Source organism: Archocentrus centrarchus, unplaced genomic scaffold (genome assembly GCF_007364275.1).
Source record: "Archocentrus centrarchus isolate MPI-CPG fArcCen1 unplaced genomic scaffold, fArcCen1 scaffold_37_ctg1, whole genome shotgun sequence".
NCBI classification, from domain to species: domain Eukaryota; kingdom Metazoa; phylum Chordata; class Actinopteri; order Cichliformes; family Cichlidae; genus Archocentrus; species Archocentrus centrarchus.
Genome location: NW_022060264.1, coordinates 3,225,559 through 3,244,085, shown reverse-complemented (window position 1 = coordinate 3,244,085; position 18,527 = coordinate 3,225,559). Strand labels below are relative to the sequence as shown.

The window sequence follows — 18,527 nt, the reverse complement described above, 5'->3', positions numbered from 1 at the left end:
ACATGTAAGACCAGAGAGATCTTTTGTACAACATCATAGTCCAGGATGGTTTTCACAAGTATCTTTGGAGTGTTTATGTTCTCCAAGCGGAAATATTTGTCCTGACAGAAACAGAAAAGATATACAGGGGTTGGACAATGAAACTGAAACACCTGTTATTTTAGTGTGGGAGGTTTCATGGCTAAATTGGACCAGCCTGGTGGCCAATCTTCATTAATTGCACATTGCACCAGTAAGAGCAGAGTGTGAAGGTCCAATTAGCAGGGTAAGAGCACAGTTTTGCTCAAAATATTGCAATGCACACAACATTATGGGTGACATACCAGAGTTCAAAAGAAGACAAATTGTTGGAGCATGTCTTGCAGGCGCATCTGTGACCAAGACAGCAAGTCTTTGTGATGTATCAAGAGCCACGGTATCCAGGGTAATGTCAGCATACCACCAAGAAGGACGAACCACTTCCAACAGGATGACGCAAGAGGAAGCTGTCTGAAAGGGATGTTCGGGTGCTAACCCGGATTGTATCCAAAAAACATAAAACCACGGCTGCCCAAATCACAGCAGAATTAAATGTGCACCTCAACTCTCCTGTTTCCACCAAAACTGTCCGTCGGGAGCTCCACAGGGTCAATATACACAGCCGGACTGCTATAGCCAAACCTTTGGTCACCTGTGCCAATGCCAAACGTCGGTTTCAATGGTGCAAGGAGCGCAAATCTTGGGCTGTGGACAATGTGAAACATGTATTGTTCTCCAGTGAGTCCACCTTTACTGTTTTCCCCACATCCGGGAGAGTTACGGTGTGGAGAAGCCCCAAAGAAGCGCACCACCCAGACTGTTGCATGCCCAGAGTGAAGCATGGGGGTGGATCAGTGATGGTTTGGGCTGCCATATCATGGCATTCCCTTGGCCCAATACTTGTGCTAGATGGGCGCGTCACTGCCAAGGACTACCGAACCATTCTGGAGGACCATGTGCATCCAGTGGTTCAAACATTGTATCCTGAAGGCGGTGCCGTGTATCAGGATGACAGTGCACCAATACACACAGTAAGACTGGTGAAAGATTGATTTGATGAACATGAAAGTGAAGTTGAACATCTCCCATGGCCTGCACAGTCACCAGATCTAAATATTATTGAGCCACTTTGGGGTGTTTTGGAGGAGCGAGTCAGGAAACGTTTTCCTCCACCAGCATCACGTCGTGACCTGGCCACTATCCTGCAAGAAGAATGGCTTAAAATCCCTCTGACCACTGTGCAGGACTTGTATATGTCATTCCCAAGACGAATTGATGCTGTATTGGCCGCAAAAGGAGGCCCTACACCATACTAATAAATTATTGTGGTCTAAAACCAGGTGTTTCAGTTTCATTGTCCAACCCCTGTATATATACATTTTAATATATAGTTACCTGGTGCTCAATATGAAAAAACAAACAAAAAACAAAAACCCATCAGGATTAAAACACATTTTTAATGTTTTAATCCTGATGGGTTTTTGTATTTTACATTTTGGCTGCATGGCTCTGTTGTGTAACCTCTCAGCTGAGACAGGGAGGGCAGCACCAAGAACTCAGCACAGAACAGATTGGGCATCAATAACAACAGATTACACTCAGATGGAGCAGAAAAGGAGGAACTGGGTTGGGCTGCAAAGTGAAATGTACAGTAACTGTGGGCAGGCAAAGGCAATTTATCCACCATGTCCTGCGTGTGTATTGGCTGTAAGTTGCTGTCAGCTGAAACAGTGACTGATGTGGGCCAGTACAGAGATCAACTCATCTGACAGGACTGGCTGAGTTTGACTTTATGGCCTGCCTGAAAAAATTTAATTTAATTTTTTCAGCTTTAATTAAGTGCATGCACATTGTGTACAGATTCATTTGGAGCATTTCTAGAGACCTGGAAAGGCAAATGTATCTAACAGTGTGAGAAAATAAAAAATAAAATCCTGCTTTTTAGGAATAAAGGAATTTTTTGCCTGTATCTTCCTGCCTGTTTAAGCAACTGAGGAGAAGTTTACCAGTGCTAATAATGAACCTCCAGTGAGGCATAATTTTGTGAAAGACAAATGTTTCTTGATTCACGTGGGGCCTGGCTCTCACATCGAAAACCACACTCTTCTCTTGATCAGGTCAGGAATAGGAGTTAAATCATTAAGGCTGATGTGGACTGTGTCAAATTAGCAAGTGCATGTTTTCCAGTCATTTGTTTCTATCCATCAGAACCATGTCAAAGTCAGGTTATACATGGTAAGTCCAGTCTTACTGTTGCAGACTCCAAGCGATAATAGAGCGGCTGTGAATCAACATCTGTGGCTTCTATCAGGCCAATACTTGAGTTGACTGGAATGAGCTGCAGGGCATAAAAGTCAAAGAGTCAAAGTGGAAACATCAAATCATGCTGTTCTACAAGCATGGAAGACCACCGGTGCCCACCTCATTCACATCCAGCACGTAGTGGTTCTGAGCAAAGTTTGGCGGGTTATCGTTCACATTTTCAACCAAAACTTCAATGGACTCGTTCACCTTGAAGAGAGAAAAACACAACCAGCTCAGTTTCCAATGCGAGGTTCCATTTTTATCAAAAGTCTGTTCACATAAGTCACTTAGAAATCAGAGAGTTAACAGGGATTGTGACATCAGTTGCTGGCCGTCAGACAACAGTGAGAACACAACAATGCATCAAAGTAATATTGTTAAGAGCACAATGAAATGATACAACAACATTTAAGCTGTTGATGTGTACATAAACATGCTGTTCAGAAAAATGAGGTGATAGATGTGGGCTGTGACACGCTTTTTAAAACTTTTTCTGTTTAATTTGGTCTATAAGCTACATTATTTTTACTATTGGGGGATGTTAAGAATGACTTATAGCAATAATAATGATTAAAAAGTTAGAAAGTAACTGTTCATTTCCATGTTCTTGTTCATCTAGTTTTCTGCCAGAACTTTGCCACAATGGCAAAAGAGCCTCAGGTTCGAGACCAGTGACATAGACTTTTGGCTCAAGTGGAACCCATGACATGTGAACATAGTGTTGCCATAAAGTGTCTACATCATGACTTGATGGAGAAACACACTGTCCTGATTTCCAATTCATTTTCCCCAAACTCAGTTTATTAGCTTATTTTCACCTGTTTTTAAAGGATCGTGTGATTGTGTGTTTGATGTGACTCTTACAGATCTGAAGCCAGCTCTGCTGCACTTCACCCACACCATCAGAGTCGCACTGGGCAGTGACTAATGAAAAAACAGATATATTAGGACTTGCATGCTGCAGGAATTTTCCAAAATAGTATTTGTGTTAAATGAAATTACCTCATAGTCGAGCCCTTTTTTCACCATGAGGGTATTTCCTTTCAGGTAGAATAAATCTTCAGGGTTCACTGTGACTGTTAGAATCACATCACTGCTGGAGGTGATCTTTACCACCTGGACATCAGCCGTGTTGTTTTCTGACACTTGTATGGGCCCAGGGGGCACTGTGCAAACTGGGAGAGGAGAGGTGTCAGAAACATCTGAAGTGATCGGTGTGTTACAGCAGCAGAAAACCGGTAGAGTTCAGGAGTCTAGCCTCTGACTTCATCACTAACTGCAAATATGTCACAAAGAATTTGGGTACGCCTCTTTCGGCTGCTCCCTTTAGCGGTCACCACAGCCGATCATCTCCTTCCATCTTTCCCCTCTCTTACATCTTCTGTCACCCCAACAATCTGCATATCTTCTCTCACTGCATCTTTCCACCTTCTCTCACTCCTCCATCTTCCTCTTTTCCTTCAACATAATTGTTCAATATATCCGTCATCCCTCCTCTGCACATCTCAGCCTTGCCTCTCTAAACTGTCTCCAAACCGCTCAACCTGAGCTGTTCCTCTACTAATTTGTAATCTTGACCATCCTGGTCACTCCCAATGAAAATCTTAACATCTTCAATTCTGCCACCACCAGCTCTGTTTAGTCACCCTCTCTAAACAATACATTATAGCAGGTCTCACTACCTTCTTGTAAATCTTCCTTTTCACTCTTGCTGCTCTCCACTCACCTTACCCTGTCTGCACTCTCTTCTTCACCTCTCTTGTCCATTGCTTTGGATGGTTGACCCCAGACATTTACAGTCATCCACCTCCACTACCCCTAGTTTTATTCATTTTGGCTTCATGGTTTTTCCATGAAAAGTTTTTCTATCTGCTTGGAAAATTCCATAAAAAGGGGGTGGACGTTAACCTAACCCTAAACCTAGATAGGCCACTGGCGAGTTCAAGGATGTTAAGAGGTTAAATTACATTAAGTGCCTCAAGTCATGATGATTCTGAACATGAGTATTATGATGTAAACATATCTGTGTTCCAGATCTGCCTGACAATGAATTAATGTCAACTAGTGTATAAAGTTTTCCACAGGTTAAATAAGTAAATAAAGAAATACCACCCCAATTCTGAAAAAGTTAGGGCAATGTAAAAATGTACCAATATAAGAAAATAATAGCTCATTTTGAATTTCATGGAAGTAACACATCTCAACCAATGTGGGACCAACGAGAAAGAGCTGGAGGAACATTTTGCAGCTAATTAGGTTAAATGGCAACATATCAATAACAGGACTGGATATAAAAAGAGCACCTCAGGAAGGCAGAGTTTCTCAGATGTAAAGATGGGCAAAAGTTCACCAGTCTGCAAAACAACTGCATCTACAAATTATGGAATGTTTCAGAATAATGTTCCTCAATGTAAAATATGAAGACTTTGAATATATCATCATCTGTAGTGCTTAATATCATCAAACGTTTCCAACAATCTGGAGAAATCTCTGTATGTAAGGGATAAGGCTGATGATCAATATGGGATGATCTCTTCAGGCCCTCAGGCAGCACTGCGTTAAAAACAGACACAATCCTGTTGTGGAAATCACTGCATGGGTTCAGGAACACTTCCAGAAGTCATTGTATGTGAACACAATTTATTCAAAGACAATGAGGTTAAACTCTATTATGCAAAGGAGAAGCCATGCATAAATGTGATCCAGAAACACTGCAGTCTTCTCTGGGCCAAAGTTCTTTTAAAATGGACTAAAGTGGAGAGAAACCATCTGGCTGGCTATCAGCACTAAGTTCTAATTCTATAAGGATGTATTAGTGCCTATGGAAATACCACTTGCACATCTGGAAAGCCCCCATCAATGCTGAAAGATAAATACAGGTTTTAGAGAAACAAACGCTCCCATCCAGATGATGTTTTTTTCAGGGAAGACCTTGCGTATTTCAGCAAGACAATGCTAAACTTCATACTGCAGTTATTAAAATAGCATAGCTTTGTAGGAGAAGAGTTTGAGTGCTAAACTGGCCTGTCTGTGGTCAAGACCTTTCCCCAATTGAAAACATTTTTCCATCATGAAATGAAAAATACCACAAAGAAGAGCCAGGACTGTGGAGCAGCTAGAATCCTCCATCAGACAGTAACTGGTCTCCTCAGTTCCCAGACATTTACAGACTGTTGTTAAAAGAAGAGCAGATGCTGCACAGTCGTAAACACAGCCCTGTCCCAACTTTTTGAGATGCGTTGCTGCCATTAAATTTAAAATGACCTCTTTGTTTTCCCCCTTAATAATACTACATTTTCTCATTTTAAACCTTTGCTTCTCTGTGTTCTACTGTAAATAAAATATGGGTTTTTGAAATTTTAAAATCATTGCATTCTATTTTTATTTACATATTATTTATAATAAGTTTAAAAAGGAAAAATTAAAGCAAGGTAAAAACTGACAAGAATGTTAGTCTATCTGGAAGACAGATATAAATTACCTAACATCAATAGCTGACGTGATAGTTTACATCATACTGTGATAATACAACCTGTGTACAAAACACGGTTACCACCAAAAATAGCGATTCCTTATAACTATTAAACATATACAGAATCTTCATCATGAAAATAATGGTTGGTTGCCACCTTAAATGTTTCCCATGGTATGACTTAGGCCAAGCAAATTATCCAAACAATATGAGAGCAGTGTCTTTGTCTACTTATTATAATGTCATGTTTGTCGTGTTTTATGTGAATGAAGCACCCAGCAGTTGGTAACAATAATAATGCTATTTGAGTATCCAAACAATTCCATTGAATCAAATGACCAAAAACTCCTCACAGGCATAAACAGAAACTTTCGGGGCCCCTGAGGGTCGAGGTTCTGGTTTGGTACGCCAGCATTCATAAAATATATAATAAATCTTAACTTTGATATTAAATCCTCCTTCTCCTCTTACTAATTGTGTTATATGTCTTCCTTTTTCTTTTGCTACTGAACTGATTCCTTGACTCTTCCTTCTTTCACTTTTGAGATTTTTCCAACAACAGCCCCCAAAATCTAAAGGGGTCACAGAGTAATCAAAGGGATAAGAAACAGTGATCAGTTATTTCAAATCCCTTTCAAATAATCCCTGGACTCCTCCAGGTCTCTCAAAAAATAAATCTTTAGGTTTGAGTTTAAGAGGCTAGAAAAAGGGTCATGATCTTTGCTTTAAAGGAAGAAAAACTGTCCCCCGCACACATTCAGTCCCACAGATTATCATCCACAGCTCCTCATCCTGCCTTACACCAGCGTCCTTGCAAGAAAACAAAGCTCCACTCACGTCTTTGAGCCAGACAAAGTTTATAAAGGCAGACTGCAACGAAGCATCCGAGGAGAACGTCCACAGGTTTGCACTTCGATTTCAGTTCCATGTCCTGATTTCAGAGGCAGCAACAAATGAAGTCCCAAGGAGGATGAGGAGCCCCGTGGTACCAGCTGGTACTCGTCAGCATAATGCCCTGTCTGTGCTGCTCCGAGAGTGGGAGTAGACTACAGTCGCAATGTTTGTGACTTCATCTTACGGGCACATATTGCATTAAGCGCCTGCCAGCAGAGGACTCGCAGCCTCCCACTAAAATACTTGCATATCTTTTAGCTGGACGGATCATTTTGTATTGGTGGCCCAGTGCATTCTGGGAGGAATCCAGTAGAGAAATGTTGGCAGCTGGAAACTTTTCTCATACATCAACATACTCTTCAGAGTAGACAGACCTGTTAAAAGCCCTTTCAGTTTGCTTCTTTGTGTGACCCTGTGACACTGGTGATGACATACTAAATATACATGCATGTAGCATACATACTGTATATCTGCTCACACACAGTGCTATACACATGTTTTAGGGATTAAGTGAGCAGAGAGGAGGTTGTCAGAAATAGCGTAGTTACAGGATACATTGCTTAGCCTCTTAGAGAACTTTAACTTTCTGTTCATTCAGGCTGTCTGAATATTCATGGTATCAGACTGACTCCATGATGACACATGAGATCAGGACTCTGAGAGGGCACACCATCTGTTGTAGGACTGCTTAAAATAGTTCATCAAGCACCTGGGTGAGTGTTTAGCATTTTTAGGTGGAATTTTGGGAGCAGCTATAGCACTATTTAAAATTTTACTTTGATTTTCCCCACATAACTTGAGGCCTATTTGGAATACACTTGTCGCATTTTTGTAATTAACTGTAAACCCCCAAATTAGCAGAAAACAGAAATAAAAAATTTTTAAAGCTGGTTGCCTTAACTTTTATTTTTAACTTGATGAACCTTAAAGACAAACTTTTGCAGAATTTAAGACCCAGTTTCAATCCAGCCTCTACAGCCTGTCCCTATGCATATTCACTCCATGTGGCATTCGTGTGGAGGGTCTACCACATTAAGAGTTGCACCAAACCAGAAAGCCTTAAGAGAAAGTGGCTTATAAAACTGATCAATCCAGACTCTGCACCAAGACAGGTTGACGAACCATACTCTAAGAAGGTACAGTACAACGAGTAGTTGTAAAACAGCTAACTGATCATCTGCAGAAGAATGGTTTTTTAAGTTTCATTGAGGTTTCAGAATTCATCACAGTACAGAAGGACTGAAGGTTACAAATGATCTTTTTATGGGTTGTCCTGTTGGACCTCAGTGCAGCATTTAATACTTTTGACCATAACATTTATTACAGAGATTAGAGCATACTATAGGTATTAAAGGTACTGTGCTACAGTGGTTTGAATCATATTTATCTAATAGACTCCAATTTGTTCATGTAAATGGGGAGTCTTCTTCACACCCTAAGGTTAATTGTGGAGTTCCACAGGGTTCTGTGTTAGGACCAGTTCTATCTAGATTACACATGTTTCCCTTAGACAGTATTATTAGAAGGCATAGCATACATTTTCATTATTATGCAGATAAAACTCAGCTTTACCTATCCATGAAGCCAGATGACACACGCCAATGAATTAAACTGCAGGATTGTCTTAAAGACATAAAGACCTCTAATTTCCTGCTTCTAAATTTAGATAAAACTGAAGTTCTTGTACTCAGGCCCACAAATCTTAGAAACATTTTGTCAAACCAGATACTTACTCTGGATGCTTTTACCTTGGCCTCCAGCCACACTGTGAGAAAGCTTGGAGTCATTTTTGACCAGGATATGTCCTTCAATGTACATATTAAACAAATATGTAGGACAGCCTTCTTGCATTTGTGCAGTGTTTCTAAAATAAGAAACATCCTGTCTCAGAGTGATGCTGAAAAACTAGCTTGTTCATTTATTACTTCTAGTTTGGACCATTGTATTTTATTATTATCAGGCTGCCCAAAAAAACTCCCTGAAAAGCCTTCAGCTGATCCAAAATGCTGCAGCTAGAGTACTGACAGGGACTAGAAAGAGAGAGCATATTTCTCCCATACTGGCTTCTCTTCATTGGCTCCCTGTTAAATACAGAATAGAATTCAAAATTATTCCTTTCACATACAAAGTCTTGAATAATCAGGCCCCATCTTACCTAGTATTGTATCACCCCATTTCACAGCTGTCAGACTGCTACAGTAGCTTACTTGTGGTTCCTAGGACACAGAAGTAAGATACAGATCTAGAGTAGAATGGGAGGCAGAGCCTTCAGCTTTCAGGCCCCTCTTCTGTGGAACCAGCTCACAATTTGGATTCAGGAGAGAGACACCCTCTCTGTTTTTAAGATTAGGCTGAAAACTTTCCTTTTTGATAAACCTGAACCCTCCCTCAGTTATCCTGCAATAGGTCTAGGCTGCTGGGGGCGTCCCATGATGCACTGAGTGTTTCTTTTTCATTCACCTCTTTTCACTCTGTGTTTATAAACCACTCTATATTTAACCATTGGTTATTATTAATCCCTGACTATCCTCCACAGCATGTCTTTTGTCCTGTCTCCTTCCCTTCACCCCCAACCGGTTGCGGCAGATGACTGCCCCTTGCTGAGACTGATGGAGGTTTCTTCCTGTTAAAAGAGAGTTTTTCCTTCTCACTCTCACCAAGTGCCTGCTGATTGTTGGGGTTTCACTGTATTATTGTAGGGTCGTTACTCGCACTTTGAGGCAAGTTTTGATGTTATTTGGTGCTGTATAAATAAAATTGAATTGACTTGAAAGATCTTAATTATTAATTTATTATGTACATGTTTATTGTTATAAAGATATTGAAGAAAAAGAAAAAAGACAAAAATCCCACCTTGAGTTGAATGAGTTGCTCGGCTGATGATTATCAAACCCTATTTTAGCTTTGTTAGCAAGTTGGGGTGTCATGGTCCTGGGCCGTTTGCCCAGTGTTTTGTTCTTTTATGTTCTGCTTTCATTTGAGATTCTTCTGTAATTTACATTTTTCATATGGTTTTGATTCTTAGTTCATTAAAGGTTATAGGTCCTGTTATTTGTTATAGTTATTTATATTGAATCCCTGTTCCCTGTGTTATTCCCTGCATCTTTGTACTCCAGTGTATCCTGCCCTCTGTGTCTAAGTTCCTTGCCTTTTTTGTTTTAGTAGTCAGTTGTTTCCTGTTTTACTTTGTTAGTCTTGGTCTTGTCTGCCTTGTATTTAGTTTACTTCCTGGTCCTGTCTTGTTTAATTATTCCCAGCCGTGTCTCCACCTGTTCTTGATCCTCTCGCTATCCTGTGTCTGTATTTAAGTCTTCAGTCTGTGTCAGTTCTTTGTCATGTTGTCTATGTTACCCTACTGTGTAACCCTGTTCCATAGTTTATGTTTAGCTCTGGCACCCGTCCAGCCCCAGTTTATTTGTATTCAGTATTCCTTGTCATCCTCTCAATAAACAATGTTAAGTTCAGTCCTGCATTCTGGGTCCAACCTTGCCTGCCACACAGCTCACCATGGTGTAGGGGAGTGCAAATAATTATCAAAAAATAATAACCAGAAAAGTTCAACTTCAAGCCAGTCACTCATTAATGCGTTGCAAGGAAAAAATAATGCAGGTAATTTGAGTAATGCTTGAATATTTTACTAAAAAAGAGGCTGAAATAATTTGGAAATGTCCAGAAGAGGGATACTGGATATACTGAATAAAGGATGTTAAAGGAAAAGAGGAAGACCTCAGAGGAGGTTCTTGGACATGCATATACCAAAACAGATGAAAACACAAAGCCTGAGAATAACCTGCTGTTCTAGTCCCTACAAAAACATTGTTGTTAGTAGTTTTGAATGTAAGAAACAAAGTGAGAAAAACAGCAACATTTATGCAAAACATCTCAAAATGAACTTGAAGGGTCAGAAATGTTTGTGTGTCCCTCTGCTTCCTGCCTGCTCCCTCACATGATCATAATGACAAAAAGTTACACTGGCACAAACTGGGACACGTAATGGCCTCACATGTGGACAAAGCAGCACTGTGCACACACTAGGCTGTAATACATCCACATCTGTGTGGGAACAAAAAGCTCATAGTGTCATGATGTCACACGAAGCTCATGGATTGTGCTTCCATGCAGAGACACTTCTCACTAACACAGATTGATGGTCAGTCTGAAAACAACGAAGCACCAAAGCTCTTTGTTTTAAAAAAGGTAAACATGTAATTTAAAGGTGTATTTCCCCTTTTGCCCACCAAGAGGAGCCTGAGCTCCTCAGATCATGTACTGTCTGCTGGTCCAATGTTAACCTGGAGAGGTTCAAACTGAATATTAAATATTCTTGTGACTTTGTTTTTGTTCATTGCATTTGCACTCTAAGCAGATGTGTTCCAGATGCAAGGCCTTCATTAGTAAAACATAATGAGAAGGAGTTATTCAATATACAGCATATTGTATACCAACAAGCTTTAATTAACTGTTTATACACAAGTTACAGAAATTCCACAGTTGTTAGGATTGTAGTCTACTGTAGTAGACAGTAGTAGAAGAAAGAAAGAAAGAAAGAAAGAAAGAAAGAAAGAAAGAAAGAAAGAAAGAAAGAAAGAAAGAAAGAAAGAAAGAAAGAAAAGCAGCTTCAACAACTTCACAATGACACAACAAGAGACAAACATATATTTCAAATAGGCACAAAATATTTTCAGAGACAAAGGCAAGGCAAATGACCATGAATATATCTTGCAAGGCATTCAGAACACAATGCAAAACCACAAAGTAGTGCAAAACAATTTCAGAGAGACACAAAATGACCACAAATGCTGAAAAAATCAAAGAAAAGATGCACAGTGAAGAAAAAGACATAAAACGGAGAAGCTAAAACTATTTCAAAGAGTCACAAAGCCATTTCAAAAAGATACAAAATAACTTCCAGTACATCAAAAATGACTTCAAAGAAACCCAAAATGACCACAGAGAGCATCCTCAGTGAGGCTGTCCAGCTCTGACGTAGGGACCACTTACATACCGGAGCCCATAGGTCCATTTTCTCATAATCTGTCCATGAGGGCAGTGTGCACAGCAGCAAGGAAAATAAACACAGGTTTGTTTGACCTCATTCGTGCTTCAGAACGTCTCATGCAGAAAAATGTTGATGGCATTACCTACTATCACTGTTGTTTTCTGGAACTAAATGAGCAGTGCACTCTAACAGGGGCACTAGTGGAGCTACAGACATTTCAAAGCTTTATGCTTTTACTGACCCTAGGTATATGTAATAATTTGAGCAGTGCTGGTGATATAACTGTTACTTAGAGTCGGGGAGGGGTCAGCAGAGAAAGTAATCTCATTAGAGACCTACTTAATGGAATTCTTGTTCCACCTAAATGAGTCCAAGAAATCTGTGTCTTTAAGCCTTGTGATTGATAGTACAACTGTTGTACAAGTTGTTTTTGAAAAGTTTTCACTGGGAAAAAGTTGAATTGCCTATTTTAGGATGAACTGCATTGTTGGGCTTTTCCCTCTAATATAGTAGGATCTTTACCTTACAGTATAAAGCGCCTTGAGGTGACTGTTGTTGTTAATTGGCGCTAAATAAATAAAACTGAGCAGAATATCAAAGCGAGTCACCAAGTCAGTGTTACTTTAATCATTTCTGTAATATTATAAATGTCAGAAAAAATACTGTCAGATTTGAAAGAAACTGGCTTTTCCATGCATCCATGGATCAATCCATTTTCTTCCATGGAAGTGGGGGGGGGGTTATCTATATTAATCCCTTCACACCAACAGTGTCGTTTCATTTAGGGATATTTAAATATTGCTTTTATTTTAAAAGTGTGTAGGCTTTTGTACAAATGCAGAAATACTCTGCAGTGATTGGATTTGATGCTAATGTATATGTTTGCCTGTGGCACTCACAGCTACAGGCCTTTCTTTGCTTTTTAAGTTGCCCTCTTTTTTCATATTTGAGTCCTCAGAACTTTAGAAGAGACCGGCTAAAATCAGCCACTCTGAGGTTCACGATCTAAATCCAAAATCTCATTTTTGTTCACCATGATTTTGGTAATCTGGATGTTTTCTGATAATTCACTGGAGAAAACTTCAAAAAGTGAATTTTGGGTAAACCTCCTGGATGAGTCAGTGATGCACTTTTGGAGTAATTTTTGGAAGGTTCACCACTCTTCCATTGTCTCCATTTGTGCTCTTACTGTGGTTCAGAGTCAGAAACAGCTTTCTAACCCTTTCCACACTGACAGATGTCACTTTGTCTCTTATCTGTTTCTTTGGATTGTGGCACGATGTGTTGTTTTTTTTTTTTTAAAAACTTAGGTAGCGACTAGGATGAAGTGCAATAATACCCCCCCACACACACACACACACACACACACACAAAAACCTTTTCTAGACTCTCCAGGCTTTCCCTTCATTTTGCATGCACTGCACATGACTCTGATCCACCCAGCAAATGCAGGTGTGTCTGCATCTGTTATAATGGCTGTCATAAGGGCAGTTCTAGTGCATTCAAGTTGTTGTTTGCTTTTATTTTGTTTCTAATCCCTATTTATCATAGATGTGTAGACCAGAGGGGTTATTATTATTATTATCACTGCTTTTTATGTCATGATGTTCAGAGCTGCTCGACGATTCATCTGTAGATCAGAAGAAACTCTTTACTTCTTATGTTGTATTATTTGTGTTGCTTATTCATTTATTTATCTTTGATTGTTGCATGAATTGAATTTGTTATCCTAAAGTGGCTTTACTAAACCTTTTTCTTATTTATTTTTTCTTATTTTCATCTTACAAGTTGTCTAGTTATATTTTATATATATTTTTTTATTTTACTTGCAGCATTATTCCCCTAGTGCATCTGTGAATTTGTCCCTTTTTCCATCCTGTGTCATTCTGTCAAAGCTTTTTGAACTGCATTCATCATGAATAAAAAGTGCCATTTAAAAACATTTTGATTATTCTGTTTGATATTGTGGCATACTGCAGACAAGTTTGAGTTTCTCTGAATTTTAAAAGGCTTTTCCTAACAACAAAGTTCTCAATGAAAATGCAAAAGACTGCCTCTTTGAAATTATCAACTAACAGCTCTCCCCCAGCTTTATAATTTGATTTAGCTCATTGTTTAGTCATCCAGCTACAACTTTACTGTTTTGACAAAATGTCTCCAAAAAGCACCAAATAACAGAGAGGTGTAGTGTGCCATAGCTGGCAAACATACAGTAGTGGTATATGTGTAACAGTGGAAGAGCCAGGAATTTCCCTAAACCCAGAGTCACATGCACATATTTATCAAGTGATGACTGCCTGGCAACCAAAGGTAGCTGGGGTTGCGTTTTGCATCACACTTTTTTAAGTTTCACTGCCACTTAGCATGTAGTTGGTTTGTTTTTGCAGGCAAGTCGGCATCTTACAACTGCAGCAATCTGCTCATGAGTAAAGCAATCACAAGATTTCACCTGGTGACAGAGAGCAAACTCCAGCAGCCGGCGTTCCTGGAAAGCAGGATATAAAATCGCTTGGTGTTCCATCAGGACAAGCCTGGTCAAGTCCAAAAACAGACATCAATTAAAATGTACCAAAGTAAAATGATCCGTCTTTCATCTCAAACAGCATTCTGTCATAAAGCTTCTTTACACTACTGCCATCTTATGGCCTTAATTGGTTACCGTCGCTGGAAGCTCCGCTTGCTTTAGATCCCATTGGAAACTGAAGCATCTCTCCATTTCACAGGCATCTCCGTGTCCCATTAACAAAGGCTGGAGCTGGTAAAGTTGAGATTCCAGCAGTTTTTCTTTTTTTTTTTTTGGGCATGCACATTATGAATAAACCTCCAGTCTTTGATAGGAGACTCATGGGAGATGCTGCTGCTGGCTCTGCTTTCACTGTTCTGAGATATCTAGATCAATATCTAGGCATGTTTTTCGGAGCTCGTTAACAGCTTTTAAAGATATGCGGCCCTCACAAGAAGGCTGCAACAAACATGATTTTACAGAATATGATGTATTACTGTGGACTAAAGTACAACACGATGAAGGGTTTAGAATGAGCTCAGTCTTAAACCTCTTCAGCAGTAATATTTAGCCATACAGTATACTGCTGGGGAGCAGTCTTCTGCAGAACAATAACTTTTTAATTTTAATAATTTAAGTACAATTTGTCAATAATACAGTTTTCTGTATCGTGACGTTTTTTCATAGTGTTCATCCAGAAGAGTGCAGATAGGTGCAAATGTGCATGCAGAGTCGAGCAGGCTGCCGGAGGCTGTCAGCAGATTTAAAAGAATAAAAGGTAACACAATGTAGTTTATTTTAATGTGGTCTGTTAAACAGAAGAAGATGATGTTTTTTGTGTAAGTAAGTCACCACATGCCACTGCTATGAAGACACATGTATGTGTGTATGTATGTATATATATTCCAACTGTCATGGGGCATTGACTTAAATCTGATTAAAATAAACTTTATAGATTTCTTGGCTTAGCTTAGCTGTCCACTGTACCGCTGCATTCACCATGTATGTATCCATCTGAGTAGCTGCATTGGTTTTAGTTATAGAGAACAGTCTATTCTCATGGATTGCTGAGCAGACTGAATGTGCAGATCATCAGCTTCCACCGTGATGAGGGTTGTGACTGTTGGTTTGCTTTCAGAGGCAGCAACTGCTGTAGCAGATGGTTTACTGCCCAGCAGGAGAGTATCTAATATTTCCAGTCTTTCATGCTTTTTAAAGTCATTTTCACTCACTATCCAAAGGAGTTTAGAGTCCATGGAGAAAACTGTGGGCACAGCATTTGGTTTAGTCATCACTTATAGTCAGCAGAATCTTTGAGGGAGACTAAATGCATTGAATGCATTGGAAGAAAAGTGCAAAGAACACAGCGGTGAGTCTTAAGTTGTCTGCAGCAAATAGCTGAAAGGGAGAAAGGAGAGCACGTTCCCACTTCTGTCTCTTCTTCTTTCCACCGGAAAGCTGTGAAGAGTAACATGATTTCCTTTGGTTCTTTTTGACTGGAAATTACAACCAAAAGCAACCCATTATGGCCTTATTTCACAGTCACACTTCTCAGAATGTAATTCATAATAGGCATTTAACATTTAGGATTTCAAACGCAATGAAAATATTTCATGTGTTTCTAACAACATACTTAAGTAGGCAAGGTCATATTTAGCACATTAAAGCCCACAAAAGTTGAAAAGGTGGGATTTTAAAACCTTTAATAGGCTCAAATGCCTAGATGTGTGTAGTTTTCCACTTTCACTGTGTCCTCCTTACCATATAATCAATATTTGTTCCATTTGAAAACACCTGTTTTGTCTTTTGAATAAAATCTCCATTAATTAGCCCTCATTGATCTGCTCTATCTTACAGTATTCACTTCTTTTTTTTTTTTATAAATATTTCAACCAATTCCTGCAAGCAGCTCAGGCTTTTTCCTGAATATGTGATCCAGTGGCAACTATTTTTGCCTTTATACAGAGAGTTTATCTTTCATTTATATCCACGTGTGAGAGACCACCTGCAGCATTAAAAACCATCATGCGTTCAGCTGGGCACAGGATGACCTCTAAAGTGGTAGGAGCCCACTCAACATGCATATAAGAGAACATCAGGTGAAAGAAACAGCTCAGAGGACAGCGAAAGCTTTTTAATGTTATTTTTCACAGGTTTCCAACCATGTGAACATTTGATAGTGATGCAACAAATGTGTCACTATGTTTCTTCTAGATAATGTATAATTTTATGCCTACCAGACAATTAATGATGTTTTCTGATATTTACATATTGTTTTTCCCCCAAATATGTCAAAAATACACTGCTAAGAAATATTAAAGGAACACTTTAATCAGAGTTTAGCAGTCAATTAAACTTCTGGGATACTGATGTGGTCAGTTCAGTAGCAGAGGGGGTTGTTAATCAGTTTCAGGTGCTTTGCTGTTAATGACATAAACAACAGGTGCACTAGAGGGGCAACAATGAGACAACCCCAAGAAACAGTAATGGTTTTACGTCATTAACAGAATTTTGCTGTGTCTCCCAGCACAGTCTCAAGAGCATGGAGGAGATTCCAGGAGACAAGCATTAAGCTGGACAGGGCCGTAGAAGGTCCTTAGCCCTTCAGCAGGGCCGTTATCTGCTCCTTTATCCAAGGAGGAACAGGATGAGCACTGTTGGAGCTACAAAATGACCTCCAGCAGCCACTGATGTGAATGTCTCTGACCAAACAATCAGAAACAGACTTCATGAGGGTGGCCTGAGGGCCTGATGTCAACGAGTTTAGACTTTGGGTGCTCAACTAGAGTAGAAAAGCACTATATAAAAAGTTGGTTGAGTTTAAATACCTGAGGTCAACCATCCAAAGCAACGAACAGTGCACAAGAGAGGTGAAGAAGAGAGTGCAGACAGGGTAGTGACACCTGCTATGATTTATAGTTTAGTGACAGTAACACTAACAAGACAAAAAGATAAAGTTAGAGAGACAAGGCTGAGATAATTTGGGCATGTGCAGAGAAGAGATAGTGGATATACTGGACAAAGAAATATGGAGCTCCCAGGCAGGAGGAAAAGAGGAAGACTACAGATGAGGTACATGGATGTCGTGAAGGAAGACATGCCGAGGGTTGGAGGATGCTAGAGATGGGGTGAGATTGAGGCTGATGATCTGCTGTGGTGACCCCTAAAGGGAGCAGCCAAAAAAAGAAGAAGAAAAAGTATAATTCATAGTCTAAGCACAATTAAATACAGTACCTTTAAGTTTGCATTTAAATATCTTTCCTGTAAAAAAAAACAACTTTTTACCACATGATATGCTGTGTGTATGTAAGAAATAGCATATATAAGGCAAATGAAAGTTTGTGCAATTCTAACAAGCTTGAATGTCCATATTTGGTATAACCATCGTTATTCTTCAACACAGCCTGAACTCTCTTAGGCAACCTTTCTTTTAATTTCTTTCAAAGTCTTCAGGAACAGTTCTCCAAGCTTCTTCGAGGACATTCAGAGCTCTTCTTTAGATGTTGGCTGCCTTTTTGTTCTGTTCTCTGTGAAGATGATCCCACACTGCTTCAATAATGTTGAGGTCCAGGATCTGCAGAGGCTCTCCTGACCTCTTCTGTACATACTGATGACAATTTGAACCAGACATTTCAAAACTGGATTCATCACTCCATAAGACCTGTTGCCACTGATTTTCAGTGCAGTTTTTGATTGGCATGCCTCAGTCTTTTCTCCCTGTTTCCTTTTCTTAAGAATGGCTTCTTGACACCATTCCATTGAGACCATTTCTGATGAGGTCTCAGCAAACAGTAGATGGGTCAAATGAAGGGCCAGATGTTTCTCTCAGGTGCTGTGTCAGGTCTTTGAAGGATTTTTTCCTGTTTCTTATGGACATGACTTTCATCATCTGCTCTACATAGTGCTTTGATCCTGCCACTTCTTCTTTTGTCCTCAACTTGTCCACTTTCCTTTAAAAAAAAAGTTTTTGGTTAATAACTGTGTGGAAATCACCTTGTAGGTGCAAATATTCTAGTTTATGCTTGTTAAACTGTGCTAGTGTAGAGGGTTGAAATGATCTCACTTCTGAGATTAAGTATCAAACGGTGATAAAGATAAAAACAGTCACCCCTAAAGTTTTTTTGTTTTGTTACATTTGTAAATTTGACTGTCATTTAAGCACTGTTGTGAGTCCTGTGCAGTTTCACGTATTATGGTGCCATCCCACAGCAAGACGCTAGAGGGCGTATCGCGCTCGGGGTATGGAGTAGCTTTGGGGCACAGAGGAAGAATAAAACTTCCTGTTATGAAGCTACGATAGCTCAACGTGTGTGCCTTCTGCTATTCTCTACCACAGC

The 18,527-nt window shown here is 39.6% G+C and overlaps 1 protein-coding gene across 1 annotated transcript in view; it reads right to left on the bottom strand.

Moving 5' to 3' along the window:
• LOC115776740 (cadherin-related family member 5) overlaps positions 1 to 6,762 on the bottom strand; it is a 15,610-nt gene extending 8,848 nt beyond the window's left edge. Inside the window, 6 exon segments of the mRNA XM_075074356.1 lie at positions 1 to 101; positions 2,270 to 2,356; positions 2,440 to 2,529; positions 3,187 to 3,246; positions 3,325 to 3,497; positions 6,632 to 6,762. The exon segment at positions 1 to 101 is cut by the window's left edge and continues 4 nt beyond it. Of these exon segments, the coding sequence (XP_074930457.1) occupies positions 1 to 101; positions 2,270 to 2,356; positions 2,440 to 2,529; positions 3,187 to 3,246; positions 3,325 to 3,497; positions 6,632 to 6,722 (602 nt within the window). The 5' untranslated portion in view covers positions 6,723 to 6,762.
• Between the last annotated feature and the right edge of the window lie 11,765 nt (positions 6,763 to 18,527).